The 19,355-nt window shown below is 36.1% G+C and overlaps 1 protein-coding gene across 1 annotated transcript in view; it reads right to left on the minus strand.

Moving 5' to 3' along the window:
• Nucleotides 1–19,355, minus strand: part of TAF4B (TATA-box binding protein associated factor 4b) — a 121,235-nt gene that overhangs the window by 47,110 nt on the left and 54,770 nt on the right. The window contains exons 11-13 of the mRNA XM_012740445.3: nt 14,101–14,231; nt 9,800–9,925; nt 3,130–3,186 (exon numbers count right to left, since the gene is read on the minus strand). Of these exons, the coding sequence (XP_012595899.2) occupies nt 3,130–3,186; nt 9,800–9,925; nt 14,101–14,231 (314 nt within the window). The remainder of the gene's footprint in view (nt 1–3,129; nt 3,187–9,799; nt 9,926–14,100; nt 14,232–19,355) is intronic.

The raw sequence follows: 19,355 nt of genomic DNA on the forward strand, positions 1-19,355 counted from the left end.
TGAAATTCAGAATTTGAAAGTGATAGCATTGAAAATATAAAGTTACAATATATATATAGAGAAAATGTATATAATTTTTTTTCAGGCAAAAACAGAAAAAGGGAAAAAAGATGGCCCCTAAATTTAAAATAAGATGTTTAAATTACAGGTATGCCCATAGACATTTTAGCCAGACAACAATAAGATTTTCAAGTAGATAGATAACCTGTCAGGTCAATAAGAACAGTGTGTAGCAGGAACCATTGCAATGGACTGAGACTAGGCTAGAGGGAAAGCCAAAGGCAGCCTATTTTTTTTTTTAAGTGCCAAATGAGAATGACAATATAATAGGAAGAAGTCAATAGAAAGAATGAAAAGAAATTATCAGACACCTTTATAAAAGCCTGTCCAATTTAACACAACTTGTCTTTACACCTAGAATGCAAAGAAGAAATGACTAGCCTTTAAAACTTTATTAGAGAAAAGAAAAACCACAGGAGAAATGATCAAGATCAAAACCCCAGTCCTTAAGAGTTGAAAGCAAACATGGATTATAACTCTGTATATGAAGGGGATTCAGGTTGTGATTTAATATTTAATATGAAAAATATCACTGCTGAAACATTTCCCAGCATAAAGCCTATAATGTCTCTGAACTGTTTTTCGGAGTTCTGCATTTATAAGATACTGTCATTAATCTATTTCCTGCGACCAGCTTGGATAGGTAGGTAGTTACCTGGAAAAGGAAAGCAAAGCAGTCTAAATGAAGCAATCATAAGGCATCTGTGCTAATTTTCACAATTGAACAAAAAAACTTCCCAAACAGCCAACTACCAAAACAAAAATCACAAACCAAAGCTTTATAGTCTATACTGGTGTGATAGTGATTAGTGTACCACAAGTGCTAACATTATAATTGACTATACAAGTAAATAATTCAACTCTAAATTAAAATAGGGTCAATATTTATGCAATCAAGCAAAATACAGTAACCCTGTGTGTTTGATTTTGAACCAGAGCCCTTAGAACATTAAAGTTATTAAGTGTTCTAGGGGGCAGGAGGATGACAAAAATGACAATAGTTAATTTCATCAAACATTTGCAACTAATACAGAGTGGCTCTGTTCTTGGAATGGGGCCAATGTATTTGATTCCTTTTTTGATCAAAGGGGATTTATGATAGGAAGCAACTAGAAAACTTTCAAAATATTTTGGAAAGAAATTATATTGAGTTCTTTTAATCTTGCTTGGAAAAAAGAAATAAATGGAGGTGCAAAGGGAGAGAATAAAACAGATTTGCTACCACCTGTTCTCATTACAAAAGGCATTTATATCTATATTTTTTTGCACATTTCCTCTCACAATTTTCTTTGAAAAATGATGTCTAGTCTTTCTCGGAGAATAATTAAACAACACTGTACTAAAAAAAAAAAACTCAAAACAAAATCATCCCATATAAAGCTGAAGGAAAAACTAATCTGAGATACAGATACTTATGAAGGTTTATGAAGGAGGAACAGACAGGGTAAGATCTTTAAGGTTAAAAGGGTAAGCTCTCTGCTACATATTTTCGAAAAAGGGAATGCAATTAGAAAATAGTGAAATAAGTCTGGAATCAGTCCTTAATTAAAACAAGGAGGGACAGATACCCAGGATTCAGGGCAACAATAGGTTGCCCATCCCCAAATAATCTATCATCAAGCCAGGTTTGCTTAACTAGAATTACAGGTACAGTTCTCACATTAATATTTTTAGATAAATTTTCCACAGAAAGCAATTAGCATGAGGAGTATTCTGTTGTTGAAAATAAAATATTTCTGATTTTAACCATTTCTAATGTTTTCCCTTTCCAGTCTTCCTTATCCCAATCCTGAAACCCCTCCACCCAGAGTTCATGTATTTTTCTTCTCCATGTTAATGCAAACACACCACATTGATTGTAAGAACCTTACTAGATTTCCATTTGTTTTGCCTCAGCTCCTACATTAATCCAAACAATAAGGGCCTCTAAAACATTCATAAATAACCTGCTGCTGCTGGCACCTAGGAGTCAACTGCAGCAATGTTAAGCAACAACAAATTTCATACTTCAAGAGGCACAGTTAAGGAAAAAGGTTGCTCAGAAAATCACTCTTATTTAGCACAAAGATCCTTAAAAATTGCATGAAATCAGTCAAGTAACTATAGAAACCAATTTCTTCAGCTCCATATCACACGTCTCACACCTCAATTGTCTTTATTATCGTCTGCTGTCAGATCCTTAATCAGAAATGTGAACAGGCTTGATGATTTATTCAGGAGGGAAAAGAATCTGTAGGTCAAGTGAAAAATTTCACACACACACCCATACACACACCACATCTTCAACCTTAGGTACTTTCATTTCATTCTGTTCTCAGCAGCTCTGGGGGCAACTCCAGTGAGATCCAATATTAAGGCTCAATTAAAATAAGCTCCAATTAGTGGAGCTTTTTTCTCTGGGGCTAGAAAAGTCAGGAAATGGATATTGGGAAATGTAAAAAGTCAGCTACTGAGAGGAGGCTGCAGACATAAATGAACTTATTTGTTGATTTCTACAGTTGCTATGCAGAGGCCTCTGGGAGTAAAAGCTTAACCAGTCTAAGCTATAAACTAAAACCCCTGCAGCTAAACATGAACTGTGTGAAACAAGGGCTCCATTCCAGAACAGAAAACTGCTGGGCCCAGAAAATTAAAAGCCAGAGGCGTTTTCCATTTAAAACTAAATCCCAGTACCGCCTCCCAGCCAAAGAATTATAAGCAGTATCAGATTTACAAAACGAACAATTACCCTGGAAAAATGTAGCCTATTGTACAGTCCCAGACGCTAAATCTCAAAAGTTTCTTTTTTTTTTTTCTTTAATCCCACATTATATTCCTCCAAGTACACTGCTGTAGTTTACAAAGCCATTTCTAGACAGGCCTAAGCCTTGAAAATAAATTTTAAAAAGAGAGCACATAACTCATTGACCTCATTTGAAGTACTGCCCTTGCCTTTAGCAGTTCCTGTCCTTCCCTAAGGCCTCTGCAAATGGTATGCAACAGCAAAATAAACCCTGACCTAATTGCCAGGAGAGAGCTGCCAACCTTCCCTCAGACACAAAGACAAGCATGGTAACTTGAAAGTCCTACCTCTTTGGCTTTCTGCTTTAATCTCAGCTGTTCTGGATCTTCTTTATTGGAACGACTCTATCAAAGGAAAAGAAAATTTTAATAGAAATTACTAGCATCTAAACACCACAGTTGCCGTTAAATATTTAATAAATGACAATTTTCTCTTGTGATTGAATATCTTAGCTCCAGGGGAAAATGCCTGAATCCAGTCTAGCTGTGCTCTCACCCTAACTCCCCCTCCCCTCCTCATCTGGGCTGGCTGCTGCAGTTCTATCTAGCCTGGAGGAAGCTTATACTGAAAATGATGCTAACAATGTCAGTCAGGTCCAGTTGAGGCATGACGTTGTTCTTGCTGGAACACTGAAAACTGAAAAATGGATAGTACACATGAAGGAAAAGAAAAAAAGAATAATTGTTGGCTCAAGTGAATGAAAGAAATCAACACTGGCTGATCTTGAGATGAAGCTAGTTTGGAAATACGTGGTATTTTCAAGGATTATTAAAATCAAGAACCTGACTAACCTTAAACCAAATCTCTCCTTTGAAAAGCATAATTCCAAAAGTGTAATTAGGAAATCCATCCCAATATTTTAATTAGAGTATCTCATCATCTTTGGGCCCTCTATAGCACTTAATAAAATGTTGTGCACAAGTAAATGTTCAACAAATGTTTATTTATTTTATTTTATTTATTTTATTTTTTTGAGACAGAGTCTCACTCTGTTGCCTGGGCTAGAGTGCTGTGGCATCAGCCTAGCTCATAGGAACCTCAATCTCCTGGGCTCAGGCAATCCTACTGCCTCAGCCTCCAGAGTAGCTGGGACTACAGGCATGCGCCACCATGCCCAGCTAATTTTTTTCTATATATTTTTAGTTGGCCAATTAATTTCTTTCTGTTTTTAGCAGAGACAGGGTCTCACTCTTGCTCAGGCTGGTTTCGAACTCCTGAACTCAAACGATCCGCCCGCCTCGGCCTCCCAGAGTGCTAGGATTATAGGCGTGAGCCACGGTGCTGGGCCAAGAAATGTTTATTGAATGTCACTTTTCATAGTACAGGACTGGCATAAGAAGAGAACTATCAAAAATAAAATATTTTTTTAGAAAGAGCTATTATTTATAAAGCTATCATGGAATAAATGGTAAGGAACTTTATTTCTGACACCATTAACATTTGTCCACTGGAAAATATACTTGGGATAGGTGTATCTTTCTTCTAATCCTAACAAAGTTATTTAACTGCTTATAAATTTGAATATTTGTTCTATAAGGTGCAATCTTACCTAAGTTAAAGATAGCTAACAAAATATAAGCTAGAAGTATTTTCCTATTATTAAGTTTAGCTGATCTTTTATTGAATGACCAGTACTTTTGTTAAAGAAAAAAGAGATTGTTTAGATTTGAGTGTCTTTTAAATAGCTACACAAAATTCTCCCCAGAGATAGTAACTTTTTTCTTAATTGTAATCCCCAAACTGTTAAAACAATTTCATTTCAACCCAAACTAAGATAAACTCCTTTGTTTGTGTAGCTATATAACATTAGGAGAGTGCAGGGTGTGGGGCAGTAAGGGGGCCCTGAGTATGCTTATATATGTGTTTATAGGTACCCGTGTATATATGTATGCAGATATGTATATAACTTTTTGCCCCAGTATAAAATGGGCACATGTGTGTATCGAATCTTTCCCTACATGTCATCAAGTATTTACTGGTTATCTACAGGACAGATTCTACTCTGTGTGCCACTGTTCTAGGCCTTGGAGATACAGAGATGAAATAACTAGACAAAGTCCTTGCTCTCAAGTATCTTACATTTTTAAGAAGAGAAAAATAAAACAATTTCATAAAAAGTAATCATATTTATAATATGTAAAACATTCCTGATGGGTAAAAATATAAAAAAATAATTGCTGGTACTAAGTGCTATAACAAAAATAGAATAATGTGATAAAAAGGAAGGGAATGGAATTTGGGTACTTCTCTAGCCAGGATGGTAGAGAAAGCATTTCTAAAAGGTGACATTTGAATAGAGATCTGAATGACAAGAAAGAGGTAGTCATGCAAACATCTGGGGGAAGAACATTCTAAACAGAAAGACTCTAATTGCTAAAGTCTTAAAATGGGAATAAGCCTGGGCATATTTGAAAAAAGAAATAAGGCCCATGTGGTTAAAAGCATAGAGAAAAGTTGAAAGACAGAAAGGAGGAGATCATATGTTGCCTTGTAGGCCATGATAAGAAGTTGGAGGTTTAATTCTAGTTATAAAAACAAGCTACTGGAGGGTTTGGAACCAGGAGTAAGATGCCACTGATGTGACATTTTCAAAAGATGGCTCTGACAGGTATGTGGAAGGTGCACTGTAGGGATTAAGATTAAAGGTGCAGGCACAAAGAGCAAGGAGGAGACTGTTCTAAACCAGCTGTTGTGAATGAGACTGATTAGGAAAAAGATAAGGGCAGCTTGGACTAGCATCATAGCAGAGAAGATGATATTTAGTTATCATTCAAAACATATCTGGCAGGTAAAGCCAATCAGATTTATTGATGGACTTGATATGGGTTATGAAGTAAAGAATTAAGAATGATGCCTAAGATTTTGGCCTAAGCAACTGGGAGGATGGTAATTCCAACTTTCTTTCTTTCTTTTTTTTTAGAGACAGAGTCTCACTTTGTTGCCTAGGCTAGAGTGAGTGCCGTGGCGTCAGCCTAGCTCACAGCAACCTCAAACTCCTGGGCTCAAGCAATCCTTCTGCCTCAGCTTCCCGAGTAGCTGGGACTACAGGCATGCACCACCATGCCCAGCTAATTTTTTCTATATATATTAGTTGGCCAATTAATTTCTATTTATAGTAGAGACGGGGTCTCGCTCTTGCTCAGGCTGTTTTCGAACTTCTGACCTCAAGCAATCCGCCCGCCTCAGCCTCCCAGAGAGCTAGGATTACAGGCCTGATCCACCGCACCCGGCCCCAACTTTCTGACAAAGTAAAAATCTAAGGAAGAGCAGATTTAGCAGAAGGGAACAATGTTCCACTTCTAGATGCTTAATTAGAAGTCTAATATCCTAAGGTGGGCATAGCTTGACATTCTCAATGATCAAAAAGGTCAGTGTGAGGAGAGCATAATGAGTAAAGGGAGTGACATGGGGCAAGCTCAAGAGACGGAGGGAGGTGACAAATAATATAAGGCCTTTTAAAATTTGGTAAGAAGTTTGGATTTTAAGTGCAACAGGAAGCCACTAAAGGCTTTCAGGCAATCGAGACACACATGACTTGTTATGAAAACATTCTGACCCTAGATGAAGAATGGATTGTAGACAGAAAAGGAGACTAATTACAGCAGTTCCTAACCATTTTGGCACCAGGGACCGGTTTCATGGAAAACAATTTTTGCACAGACCAGGGGGAGGAGTATGGTTTTGTGATGATTCAAGTGCATTACATTTATTTGTGTACTTTATTTCTATTATTATTACATTGTAATATATGATGAAATAATTATACAACTCCCCATAATGCAGAATCAGTGGGAGCCCTGAGCTTGCTTTCCTGCAACTAATACCGCTGCTGATCTGACAGGAGGCGGAGCTCAGCCGGTGATGCGAGCAATGGGGAGTAGCTGTAAATACAGATGAAGTTTCTGTTCATGTACCACTCACCTCCTGCTGTGTGGCCCAGTTCCTAAAAGGCCATGGCCTGGTACTGGTGCTTGACCCAGGGATTGGGGACCAGAGAGTGAGAAGATACAAAAGTCCAAGTGAAAGATGATTTAGACTTGAGTGGTGACAATGCTGATGAAGAGAAGATGAATACATTTTGGAAAGACACTAGGAAGTGAACTAGATGTGGGGAGAGAGGAGCAACAGAGGGTTAAAGACGACTCCTAGGATTTTTTGCTTGAATAATGGTGTCATTTATTGAGTTAGGTCAGAAAACCTCTAAGAGTGAAAGGTATTTAGAAACCGAAAGCAAGCATAACACATTATATCTAATAATAGCTAAACTAGTATTTAATAGTTTATAACCTGTTTACAGCATAGTAACTGGAAAAAAAATACCAATAAACCACCTCATTAGCATGGTTAAGTGCTTGCTTATAACACTTGAGGGCTCAAGGAAGAGCATCTTCCTGCCCTTCCTAGTGCAGGGGGTGGGGCAGTACGGGGGCTGAAACCGTGGGACAGCAGGAAGCTGCACAGTGACAAGGTTGTGGGGGGTTCAGGCCATAAGAGTTAAGTCTAGTGGCCAAGAATATAGGGTGGTGAGGCACTGGGAAGCCTCATCATGGAATGAGCCGGTGGGCAGGGTGGACAACGAAATGGGGTGGAGGGGACAGTAATATCAGACGAGACAGCCAGGAGAGCTGGTTGAGAGATTAGTTACATTGATCAAATAAGTAAATTGATTGAGGACATAAGTTAAATATAACGAGGCTAATGGAAGCCAAGTTTTGACTACTGAAGAAAGTTTTTACAAACATGGAAACGTTATGGATAGAAAGAACCCTGAGGTATAGGATTGGAGTTGGAGGTATCCATATGGACACATGGTTTTATATACATGCAGATATAGAAAGTTGCAGATGTATGTTCATGTGTAAATATACATGTGTACATATACACATACCATACATATAATTCCTAGATCTGTCCACTGAGAGTACCTACATGTAGTGACATCCTGTCAGCAATGAGCACACTGTATGATCTAATCTGAATATCATCCTTCAATAAAAAGAAGCAGGTTCCTTGGAGAAATGGCTGATTCCAATGCTAAGGCAGGAAAAATAAAAGCTGGGCCTGGAATGCCCTGTGCCAAAAAGGACATGCTCAGCTAGTGATGGACACATCACAAAAGGACCAAAGTGACAGCTGGAAGGGTTTCCGACTCAGGAGCAATGGGAGCATCAAAATCAATGATAGTAACAGATCAAACCTGTTGAATCAAAGAGAAATCCACAAGCCCGTACTGGTATAAATAAGGAAGAAAGGAAAGTTCTTCCATATAGTAGACTGACAATAAATGTAGAAGAGTTGATAGGCATAAAGAATTATTATTCAGCAACCATCACAGAAGTGGATAATTCAGGCAGATATCACAACAGATGCTATGGTTGATACATGGAAGTTTGGTGAGGAATAGGATGGATATGGGCAAAATCCTAGAATATCTTCCTATGAAAAAGTGATCAATCACAAAAAGGAAAATGGCAAATTTAAAATGGTGAGAACTGGTAGGTACCCATATGACCCTTTTGATATGATCATCTGAGAAGAATGTGGCACACTTCTGTGCATTCCTGCCAAGATTGCATGGCCTAAGTCAATCTTAAGGAAATATCAGATGAACCCTGGTTGAGGGTCATCCTACAGAACCTAAGGTCTGTACTCTTTTTTTTTTCTTTTTTTTTTTTTTTCAAAAGATCTCCTCAGTCCAATGAGGTCTGTACTCTTAAAAAGCTGTCGAGAGCATGAAAGAAAGACTGAGAAACTCTGACTGAAGGTACTTGAAGAGATGATAATTAAATGAAATATATATTTCTGAATGAGAAAATGGATCATGAAAGAAAGAGATGGAGTTGATCCAGCTGATGAAATTGGAATGGGGTCTATGCATCCGATGGTAGTGTTTTATTGTTGACTTCTTGACTTGGAGGGTTATAAGGAAAAATTGTTTTGTTTTTGCAAATATGTACTACAATGTTTAGGGATGGTGGGACATCATGTCTGAAGACTACTTTCAAAATGTTCAGAAAAAACTAATTCGTGTTAATAGTCACACAACTTTGTGAATACTAAAAATGAAGGAAGGAAGGAGGTAGGGAAGAAGGGGGGAGACTAATGATTGTGCAGAAAGGGTAGGGGAGAGGATGGAGATGGAGAGCAGTAAAATGTTAAAATTGCGGGAATTTGGGAAACGGGGTTAAGGGTTTTTTGTACAGTTCTGGCAACATTTCTCTGAGTATGAAATGATTTCAAAATATATTTTTAAAAAGCAATTCGCATATGATTAGGAATAAATACTCCAAAAGGAAGGCTATCAAGAATGCTAGCACTTAAAATTAAGATGCTTAAAACAAAAATTAAGACTCTAGTACTCAGCCTTTAAGAATTCTCACAACAGCCCTAAGCCTGTAAAGAAGTGTGGGGCTACAAAATGGAAAAGTAGTGGAATTACCTTACACCCATCTGGCACTAATAGTCCAGAAAAATGTGTGAATAAGAGAGAAAGGAAATAAATTAATAAATAGCTTCACTGTTCTCTTTTTTACTCTCTCTAAACCATTTTGCCCATCCTCTATTTTGTTCCACATAATCCAAATTACTCCTAATTTTACCCATAATTTTCCTGTTTCCTTTAAAAATTTTCCTCTCTCAACTTCAATTTGACATATATCAAATCATATGCCTAAAAAGACTCTGAAAATTTTACAAAACATTTTCACCTGGGGTTAGGGGCGGTTGGTACACAGCAAACGTGAGGAGATAAAAGATTATGGCTCATTAAACTAAATTAACTGAAAGCCACTGTACCACACCGTCCTAGCTGTGAGACATTCTATTACTAATTTCATTTTAGGAAATCCTCCAGAGAAATCTAAAGGCCTAATAAAACCAAGACAGTCAACCAATGATAAAGCCAATTCTGACCATATTGCCAGGCTATGTTCACTTATAAATCACACAGGCCCTTACCTTGGCTGCCTTAAATAACATTTCTCTTTCTTCTAAATCTTTTCTTTGTTTCTCCAATTGATCCAGCTTTTCAAGAAATTTGAGCTGTGACCTGGTATCACTACATGGGATGTAATTTTCACTTGCCTGGGGAGAAAAAAAAAAGAAAGAAAGTCATATGAATTCCACATTAAGTATTGTTATAAATCAGCTAAAGAGTATCACCTAAATTAACAAAAAGCTAAATTTTCAGAAAGTAATATTTTTGTTTCTGTTAAATAAACTTACCCCTAAAAAACCCACGGAACTATCATCTTTAAAATTTGAGAGGTGATTAACCATTTATGTTTCAAAGAGTTTTCCTAATGAACTCCATTCAGAAGGGGGAAAGAGGTATTAAGCCAAGCAGATCCTAACAATAGGAAGTAGAAAGCAAGAGAATAATGACATTTGCCTATAAACTAAATCTTTTTCATTAAATTATAATTTACCTCAGCAGATCTTAATACCAGTAATAAAACTTTAGGCCTATGAAAAACAAAAAGAAAGAATCACCTCCATGAAAAATATACCAAAGACAAAAGTTATCACTCTGGTTACCATGGTTGGTTACTTGGTCACCATCAGTTCAACTTGACTAGTGAATAGAACTTCTATTGAAATACAACATATGACAAGATGGCAAACATTAAAATACTGAAACCCTGTTTTGAGGATTCCCTTAAGGTATGAATTTGGACAGAAACTGTAGTCAAAAAATTTAAGTATATAAATCATAAATGAGCACTAATATAGAAGTATGATTATTTATCTTATTTGTTCCATAAAATGATAGAATTCAAATTGTTCCATTTATTCTGATATTCTAGACTGTAAAACAGTACCTTCCAACCTGAATACTTTCTAACATTCTTGCCTACATGATCACCCCTGCCTCCTCTGCAGTACCTACAGCAGTGTGTGTGCTAGAGGCCAGGAGAGTGGGGGCCTTCCCACTCAGTGGTTAAGACATCCAGCCATGTATTCATCTCAGTGATTTACACACCCCAAGGAGCCTACACAGCAGAAAGCTGAATGTTTTTAAGCAGTTGGCTCAATAGTCAGTGCCTGGCCTGGAAATTATGGGTATAACACCAGTCCCATCTCTGTTTTATCCCCATGCTAATGGCTGATTCAATTAACAGGGACTGAGAGATTTCATATGCCCAAGATTCTTTTTAAATTAAATTTTTATTGTTGGTATTTAACTAGATCAAAAGAGTATTACAGAGTTTAAGGAATAAGGATGTATTAGTGCTACTTACTTTACTTCATGTTTAATACAAAAAGAATTCCCAAATGTTTTTAAAGTTAAATAGCACAAGATAGAATATGGAATACATTATAGGCTAACCATAGAGGTTAAACATAATAACAAGTGGTATTTTAAATACTTCATCTTTACTATTTTTCTGTTCAGACACTCTGGAGATAGTTTACTGACAGGATTTAATTTAAAAGGGACAACGAAAACTAAATTTAAAGGGGACATAGACTTTCTAAATTTTAACCCAATCGTATTCCCATGCTAAAATTCCTTCCTCTCTTCCCTACAACTTGCATACAATTGCCTCTGACATAATCTATTAAAAGGATTTGTTCTGCAAACTTTGAATTCAGTCAAAAGGCCACACTCAAGGATCCAGAAGGCCACATGTGGCCCCAAGGCTGCAGGTCCCCACCCAAATGAAGTAGAGGCTGGTGGAATGAATAAAAAACAATCAAACTATATGCTCTCTGCACTTTAGGCAAAACCATAGCAATAAGCTGAAAGTGAAAGGATGGAAAAAGGTATTCCATGTAAACGATAACCAAAAGAAAGTATGGGTGGTTGTACTAATATCAGAGAAGACAGACTTAAGTCAAAAATTGTTCATTTTATATTGATAGAGACATTATATATTGATAGAAGCATCAATCAATCAAGAATATATACACACCCAAACAAGAGTTCTCAAATATATGAGCAAACAAACGCTGGCAGATTTTTAAAAATAGATAGTTCTATAATACTTACAGATTTTTAACCTTTTACTCAAGTATTACTTTCAATAATAGTTGAGTATCTAGATAGATGATCAATAAGAAAGTAAAGGACTTAACACTATAAACCAACTATATCTGACAAATATGAACACAATACCGAACAAAAGTAGAATATACATTCCACTCAAGTGCATACAGAACATTCTCTAGAATAGACTATATGTTAGGTCACAGAACAAGTCTCAATAAAGTTTAAATGACTGAATCATTTAAATTATTTGCTCTGACCACAATGAAATAAAGCTAGAAATCAAAAACAAAGGAAAACTGGAAAAGTCACAAGTATGTGGAAATTAACACACTCTTAAATAACCAATGGGTCAAAGTAATATCAAAGGAAATAAGAAAATACTTAGAGACAAATGAAAATGAAACACAACATACCAAAACTTATAAAATGCAGCGAAAGCAATGCTCAGAGGGAAATTTATAGCAGTAAATGCCAATATTAGAAAAGGAAAATCTCAAATCAACAACTGAACATTATACTTTATGGAACTAAAAATAGAAAAGCAAACTACACCCAAAGTTAGAAGAAGGGAGAAAATAATAAAGACTTGAGTAGGCCAGGCGTGGTGGCTTACACATATAATCCCAACACTTTGGGAGTCTGAGGCAGAGGATCCCTTGAAGCTAGGAGTTCTAGGCTGCAGTAAGCTATAATCAAGCCACTGTATTCCAGCCTGTGTGACAGAATGAGACCCTGGCTCTTAATAAAAAAAAAGTATTATAGTGGAGATAAATGAAACAGAATAGAAAAACAATAGAGAAATTTAATGAAACCAAAAGTTGGTTCTTTGAAAAAAAAATCAACAAAATTGACAAACCATTAGCTAGATTGACAAAAAAAGAGAAGTAAATCACTAAAATCAGAAATGAAAGGCGGATCATTACTACTGATCTTACAGAAATAAAAAAGATTGTAAGAGAATATTATGAAGTTTTACAGCAACAAAGCAGATAACCTGGGAGAAACAGACAAATTCCTAGAAACACACAAAAATAGATACTGATATTAATTTTGTTTTTTCCACAGCCTTTTCTCCTGTTGATCATGTATTTTGAAGCCAGTCCAGCCAATTCTCACAAAGATTCATGCAAGTGAAGACCTCAGCAAGTATATATAGTTCTTCCAAAGTTCTAAATTAAGTAGAAAGGAAAGAAAACAGAATGATTCCTCCAGGGAACTTACTGGTAGTATGGTAGCTGGTATTTTCCTGAATTCCTTTTAATCTATGGCTAGGATACTATGGGGCAATGACCATTTTTGCAAACTCAATATCTCATAAGGTTAACTACACACCATCTTGTTCAAAAACTAGCTGTCAGCATTTCTTGATAAAAAGGGAAAGGGTTATCTTATTTTTCTTATCCTAGGTTATCATTTTTTTCATACCTAATCACCTAATATATTTTACCCTCCTCCAAATGTATAATTCAAACATACCAAGTTTTTTCATTTTGATAACAGCAATTCATTTGGTTCATACCACTAGAGATAAGACAGGTATTTTTGCATTTAGTTTTGTTACAACAGTAGTCAATAACAACAATGAGTGGGATCAGTATTAGCACTCAATGCACTTATTAAAAGGAACAGAGGAGGAACAAGTGGAAATACCTAAAATGTAGAACATGAGGACTATAGTTAATGATATATTCTATTCAGGATTTTGCTAAATGAGTAGATTATAGCTGCTCTTGTCACAAAAGGGAAAAATGGGTAACTATGTGAGATGATGGATATGTTAATTTGTTCTATATAGTAACAGTTTCACTACATATGTGTTAATATATAACATGTTGTAAGCCTTAAATATACACAATGAAGTTTGTTTTAAAATAAATAAATCTCTGCAAAACTTAAAGGCAAAAAAAAAAAAAAAAAAAAAAGAAAAGAGGAACAGGAATGCTAACAGAGTACAGCCAATATTCTACTTTAAGATATCCTCCTTCCCAGTCAAAAGCTTAAGGAGCCTCAGCAGAACAGCAAATGAAATACATATTTCAATCTACACTGACATAGAAGCTTTGGATATCATTTTACACTCTATTTTAATTTTATTCATCATGTAATCATATCTAAATAAGGCAAATTAAGAACAAGACTTTGATTTGCTACTAATATGAAATATGTCTCAATCACTGCTTTAAAAATATATTTAGAATATAAATTCATGCCCAAAAATCTACCTATAACACTCAAGGCTTTGTACTTCTTTAATGATTTCCTTTACCTTGTAAGTAGTCATTCGATGCTGAGCAATTGCAGTCAGTTTTTCTAGAAGGCCTCGTAATCGCTCCTGTGTTGCATGGGAGATCAAGTTCACAACATCAGAGTTAAATTCTGTAATGTCATGCTTTTTACCTGTGAAAGCAGAGAAAATCCATTACGTGTTTTAGTAGTGGCTGATAATTGAAATAATTAGCACAGCAGGTATTCTGTTCCCCCTGGAAGTCATACCCATTATGAATAAAGGTTTAGAGATTATGATTTTCCTGGTAAAGTCACAACTTCAAAGATCTTAGACATTACATTAATAAAACCTAGCCTGAAGCCTCAGAAAATATAGACATTGTTTCATTTAGCCTCTAGAATCATTCTCCTTGCAAGGTCATTTATAGGACAAAGTTAATAAGAACACAAATCAAGTCTAGTGTTCAGGGAGGAAAATGGTAACTGCAGAAATTAGTGCCGTATTCTGTTAATTTTAGTAATTAAAAAAATAGAAAATTACATTTTGCCCTGTTTGACACTGTTAACAATTTATGACATTTATTTCAATGAATTCAGACTCTGAGTCTCTGTTAATGCCTGTCTACAAGACATACCTATATTCCTTTTTTCCATTACTAATCATGCTTATTTAACATTAACTGATGTTTTCATAAATTGACCTGGTAATCAATTTACACGTTGAAAGGAGTTCAAAGTCTTATCATTTCATCCACCTATTTAAATAATTTGTCTCTCACTAGATTGCCTTTCCATAAATAAACCAAACTTTTCTTCCTTCTGCTAACAAGGAAGAAAGTTTTAAGGAAACAATTTGGTCCACATATTCAGAGGGAAAAGTTCATTTACAAACCAACCTTATCAATATTTAAATAGTATTTCTGAGGCACGGTGAAAACACCTCTATCAATAAGCACCCAAACCTAAAAATATAGATAATTAGGGAGCCTAATTTAAATGAATTTTTAAAACCACTACTATTATTGTTTTTAACACACAGAATTTTTTGAAATATTGTTTGATTTCCCATTCTAATTTTTTTTGCCTCAATTTCGCCATCTGTAAACCATTCTAATTTATTTTAAACATATTTTTAAATTCTCATCAAAAGGTGAATGACTATAACAGAAATATGCTTTAATTAAAAGTCAACAACTGGCCGGGCGCGGTGGCTCACGCCTGTAATCCTAGCTCTCTGGGAGGCCGAGGCGGGCGGATTGCTCGAGGTCAGGAGTTCGAAACCAGCCTGAACAAGAGCGAGACCCCGTCTCTACTATAAATAGAAAGAAATTAATTGGCCAACTAATATATATATATAAAAAATTAGCCGGGCATGGTGGCGCATGCCTGTAGTCCCAGCTACTTGGGAGGCTGAGGCAGAAGGATTGCTTGAGCCAGGAGATTGAGGTTGCTGTGAGCTAGGCTGACGCCATGGCACTCACTCTAGCCTAGGCAACAAAGCGAGACTCTGTCTCAAAAAAAAAAAAAAAAAAAAAAAAAGTCAACAACTCTTGGACGGGCACAGTGGCTCACGCCTGTAATTCTAGCACTCTGGGAGGCCAAGGCAGGAGGATCACTCAAGGTCAGGAGTTCGAGACCAGCCTGAGCAAGAGCGAGACCCCCTCTCTACTAAAAATAGAAAGAAATTAATTGGCCAACTAAAAATATATAGAAAAAATTAGCCAGGCATGGTGGCCCATGCCTGTAGTCCCAGCTACTCAGAAGGCTGAGGCAATAGGATCGCCTGAGGCCCAGGAGTGTGAGCTAGGCTGACGCCATAGGACTCTAGCCAGGGCAACAGAGTGAGACTCTGTTTCAAAAAAAAAAAAAAAGAAAAATAACAAATAAAATCAAGATACCTTTGATAAAAAGGAATACAGAGAAAGGATTTACACTCTCGGATATAAAGATGAATAATGACATTATAACAATCAAAACTACCAAATATTAACATCAAAATAAAACAAAAACATGTCACTCAAAAAAAAAAAAAAGTCAACAACTCTTAAATATTCTTTGACATTATTACACAATAAAACCAATAGAAAAAAGATATAAAATTATCAAACCTGTCCTAAACCAAGCCTTCAAATTCATTACTTTGTATTATAGTAAAACTGAATTCCTCTCTCATCTCTGATTCGAGCAGAGAAAAAATACTACAAAAATCAAATTTACTTTATTAAAACTCACAGCATAAACAAATAGTGCAGCCTTTTACAGCTGCAGTCCCAACCCCTGGGCTGCAAAGCGGTAGGTAGGCGGCCTGTTAGGAAACCATGAGGAACCAGGCCAAACAGCAGGAGATGAGTGGCAGGCAAGAGGGCAAAGCTTCATCTGCATTTACAGCCACTCCATATTGCTCGCATCACCACCTGAGCTCCGCCTCCTGTTAGATCAGCAGCAGTATTAGTTGCAGGAAAGCAAGCTCAGGGCTCTCACTGATTCTGCATTATGGTGAGTTGTATAATTATTTCATTATATATTACAATGTAATAATAATAATAGAAATAAAGTAAACAATGAATGTAATGGGCTTGAATCATCCTGAAACCAAAAACTGTCTGCCATGAAACCTGTCCCTGGTGCCAAAAAAGTTGGGGACTGCTGTTCTATAAAAGAGACAGTATAATTTCAAAACAATCCAATATTTAAAATTACAACTAAATATAGGGTAGATAGGGGATGGCATGTTATTTCATGTTAAGAAAAATAAGCATTTAAAAATATTTAGTGTTTGGGGAGAATCTTTAAAATTAATTTCATATGCATTTATAAAACACAAGTAATTCACCCAACAATAAATTCATATTTTTAAAATATTGAAATAAACAGGTGCTGCGATTAAACAATTTCAGGGCTCAAGAACTAAATGTTCTAATTCTTTCACTATATTGGTAATAAAACACAACTTACAGTTACAAAGTTAAATATTGTAGAAAAATCCCCTTTTAAATATTAATAAAACACTTTTTAACAAAGTCAGCAAAACTGATTAAGGAAATCTAGCTGATGCTTGAACTCTAGTTATGTGATTTTTATTAAATGTTTGTATAATTTAATTTTAGGTAATTAGAAAAAAAGAAAAATCATTGCCATTTAATCTCCCAACATGATTTAAAAAGAAAAATCCTTTTTCCAAAAAAAAAAAATCCTTTGGGTAAATTTGTAATTTCTGTTTTTAAGGGATGGTCTTGGATCTGATCTATTCTATAAAGATGAAATTTTATTATTAATAATAATATAAATGGAAAACATTCCTAGAAATACATAATTCAATTCATTCTATGGTTTTCCTTTTTTTAAAAAAGCTTAGATCATTCAGAAGAACTTTTGCAGTTTTCTATCATATTGTAAGTTGTATTTCACCATTAAGAACTGAAATGTATAGTTGTCCCCTTGTTCTCATAAACTGGAGATTGCCAAACTACAGCTAACAGTCAAATATGATCTCTCTTTGTAAATGAAGATTATGAGACTACAGTTGTAATGGACTGAATGTTTCTGTTCCCCCAAATTCATGTTGAATCCCTAACCCAATGTGACAGTACTTGGAGTGGAGACTTTAGGAGATAATTAGGTCATAAAGGTACAACCCTCACAAATGACATAAGTACCCCACGCCAGAGAACAAGCTAGCTCCCTTTTGGCCAAACGAGAACGAGAGGAAACTGGCTGTATCAAAACCAGGAACAGGGCCTTCACCAAGAACCTGACGCTGTTGGCACCCTGATCTCAAATGTCCAACCTCCAAAACTGAGAAATAAATGTCCTTTAAGCCATCCAGTTTACGGTCTTTTGTTATAGCAACCCAAGCTAAGACAATAGTCTTGCCCGTTTGTTTACATATTGTCTATGGTTGCTTTGTGCACTATGATAGTTGAGCAGTTGTGACAGAGACCATATGGACAACAAAGTGGCAACTATTTATTAACTGGCCTTTTGGGGGAAAAGGGTGCTAATCCCTGTCCTAAGTGTTCGAAAACACTCTTTCAGTGCTAAAAATGTTTCTATCATATAATCTAGGTTTAAATTAAACTAGAGGCCGGGCGTGGTGGCTCACGCCTGTAATCCTAGCACTCTGGGAGGCCGAGGCGGGCGGATTGCTCGAGGTCAGGAGTTCAAAACCAGCCTGAGCAAGAGCGAGACCCCGTCTCTACTATAAATAGAAAGAAATTAATTGGCCAACTAATATATATAGAAAAAATTAGCCGGGCATGGTGGCACATGCCTGTAATCCCAGCTACTCGGGAGGCTGAGGCAGCAGGATTGCTTGAGCCCAGGAGTTTGAGGTTGCTGTGAGCTAGGCTGACGCCATGGCACTCACTCTAGCCTGGGCAACAGAGTGAGACTCTGTCTCAAAAAAAAAAAAATTAATTAATTAATTAATTAATTAATTAAACTAGAAATAAAATTTGTATAGGAAGGTATAAATGGATAAAACTAAGTAACTATAAATATTCCACCAAATCTTTAGATAATTATATGTCATTAAGGGGTTAAAATATTAGTAAATTTTCCAAGCTATTACAGTAAGGTATAGTGCTTAGGCTTGTTCTATAATACAATTAAGGAACAATACAAATACAATACAAAATATATACGCAAACAAGGAAATGGAAGGCAGGCAGGGAGGCAAAACACAAGCTAACAGCAAACACTTTACCAATACCTCTTCTTAATTCCTATCTTGCAGAAATGTAAATTATAATTTTTCACAACAAAACAAAGATAATGGATCTTCAATTTAAATTAGAAATTTAAAACAGTGGTCATTTGTATAGCATGCAGTAGGTCAAACATTTATTTACTGAGTAATTGTGAAGTAGACCTAAAATATTTATTACTAATATATTTTATAGTCCTTAAATATACCATGGGTGTATAAAAATCAGAAGCCTTCACAATTTTTTTTTTTTTTTTTTTTGAAACAGAGTCTCACTTTGTTGCCCAGGCTAGAGTGAGTGCCGTGGCGTCAGCCTACCTCACAGCAACCTCAAACTCCTGGGCTCAAGCAATCCTACTACCTCAGCCTCCCGAGTAGCTGGGACTACAGGCATGTGCCACCATGCCCAGCTAATTTTTTCTATATATATCAGTTGGCCAATTAATTTTTTCTATTTATAGTAGAGACGGGGTCTCGCTCTTGCTCAGGCTGGTTTTGAATTCCTGACCTCGAGCAATCCACCCGCCTTGGCCTCCTAAAGTGCTAGGATTACAGGCATGAGCCACCTCACCCAGCCCAAATTTTATGTT

The sequence above is a fragment of the Microcebus murinus genome, chromosome 17, assembly GCF_040939455.1.
Source record: "Microcebus murinus isolate Inina chromosome 17, M.murinus_Inina_mat1.0, whole genome shotgun sequence".
NCBI lineage: Eukaryota > Metazoa > Chordata > Mammalia > Primates > Cheirogaleidae > Microcebus > Microcebus murinus.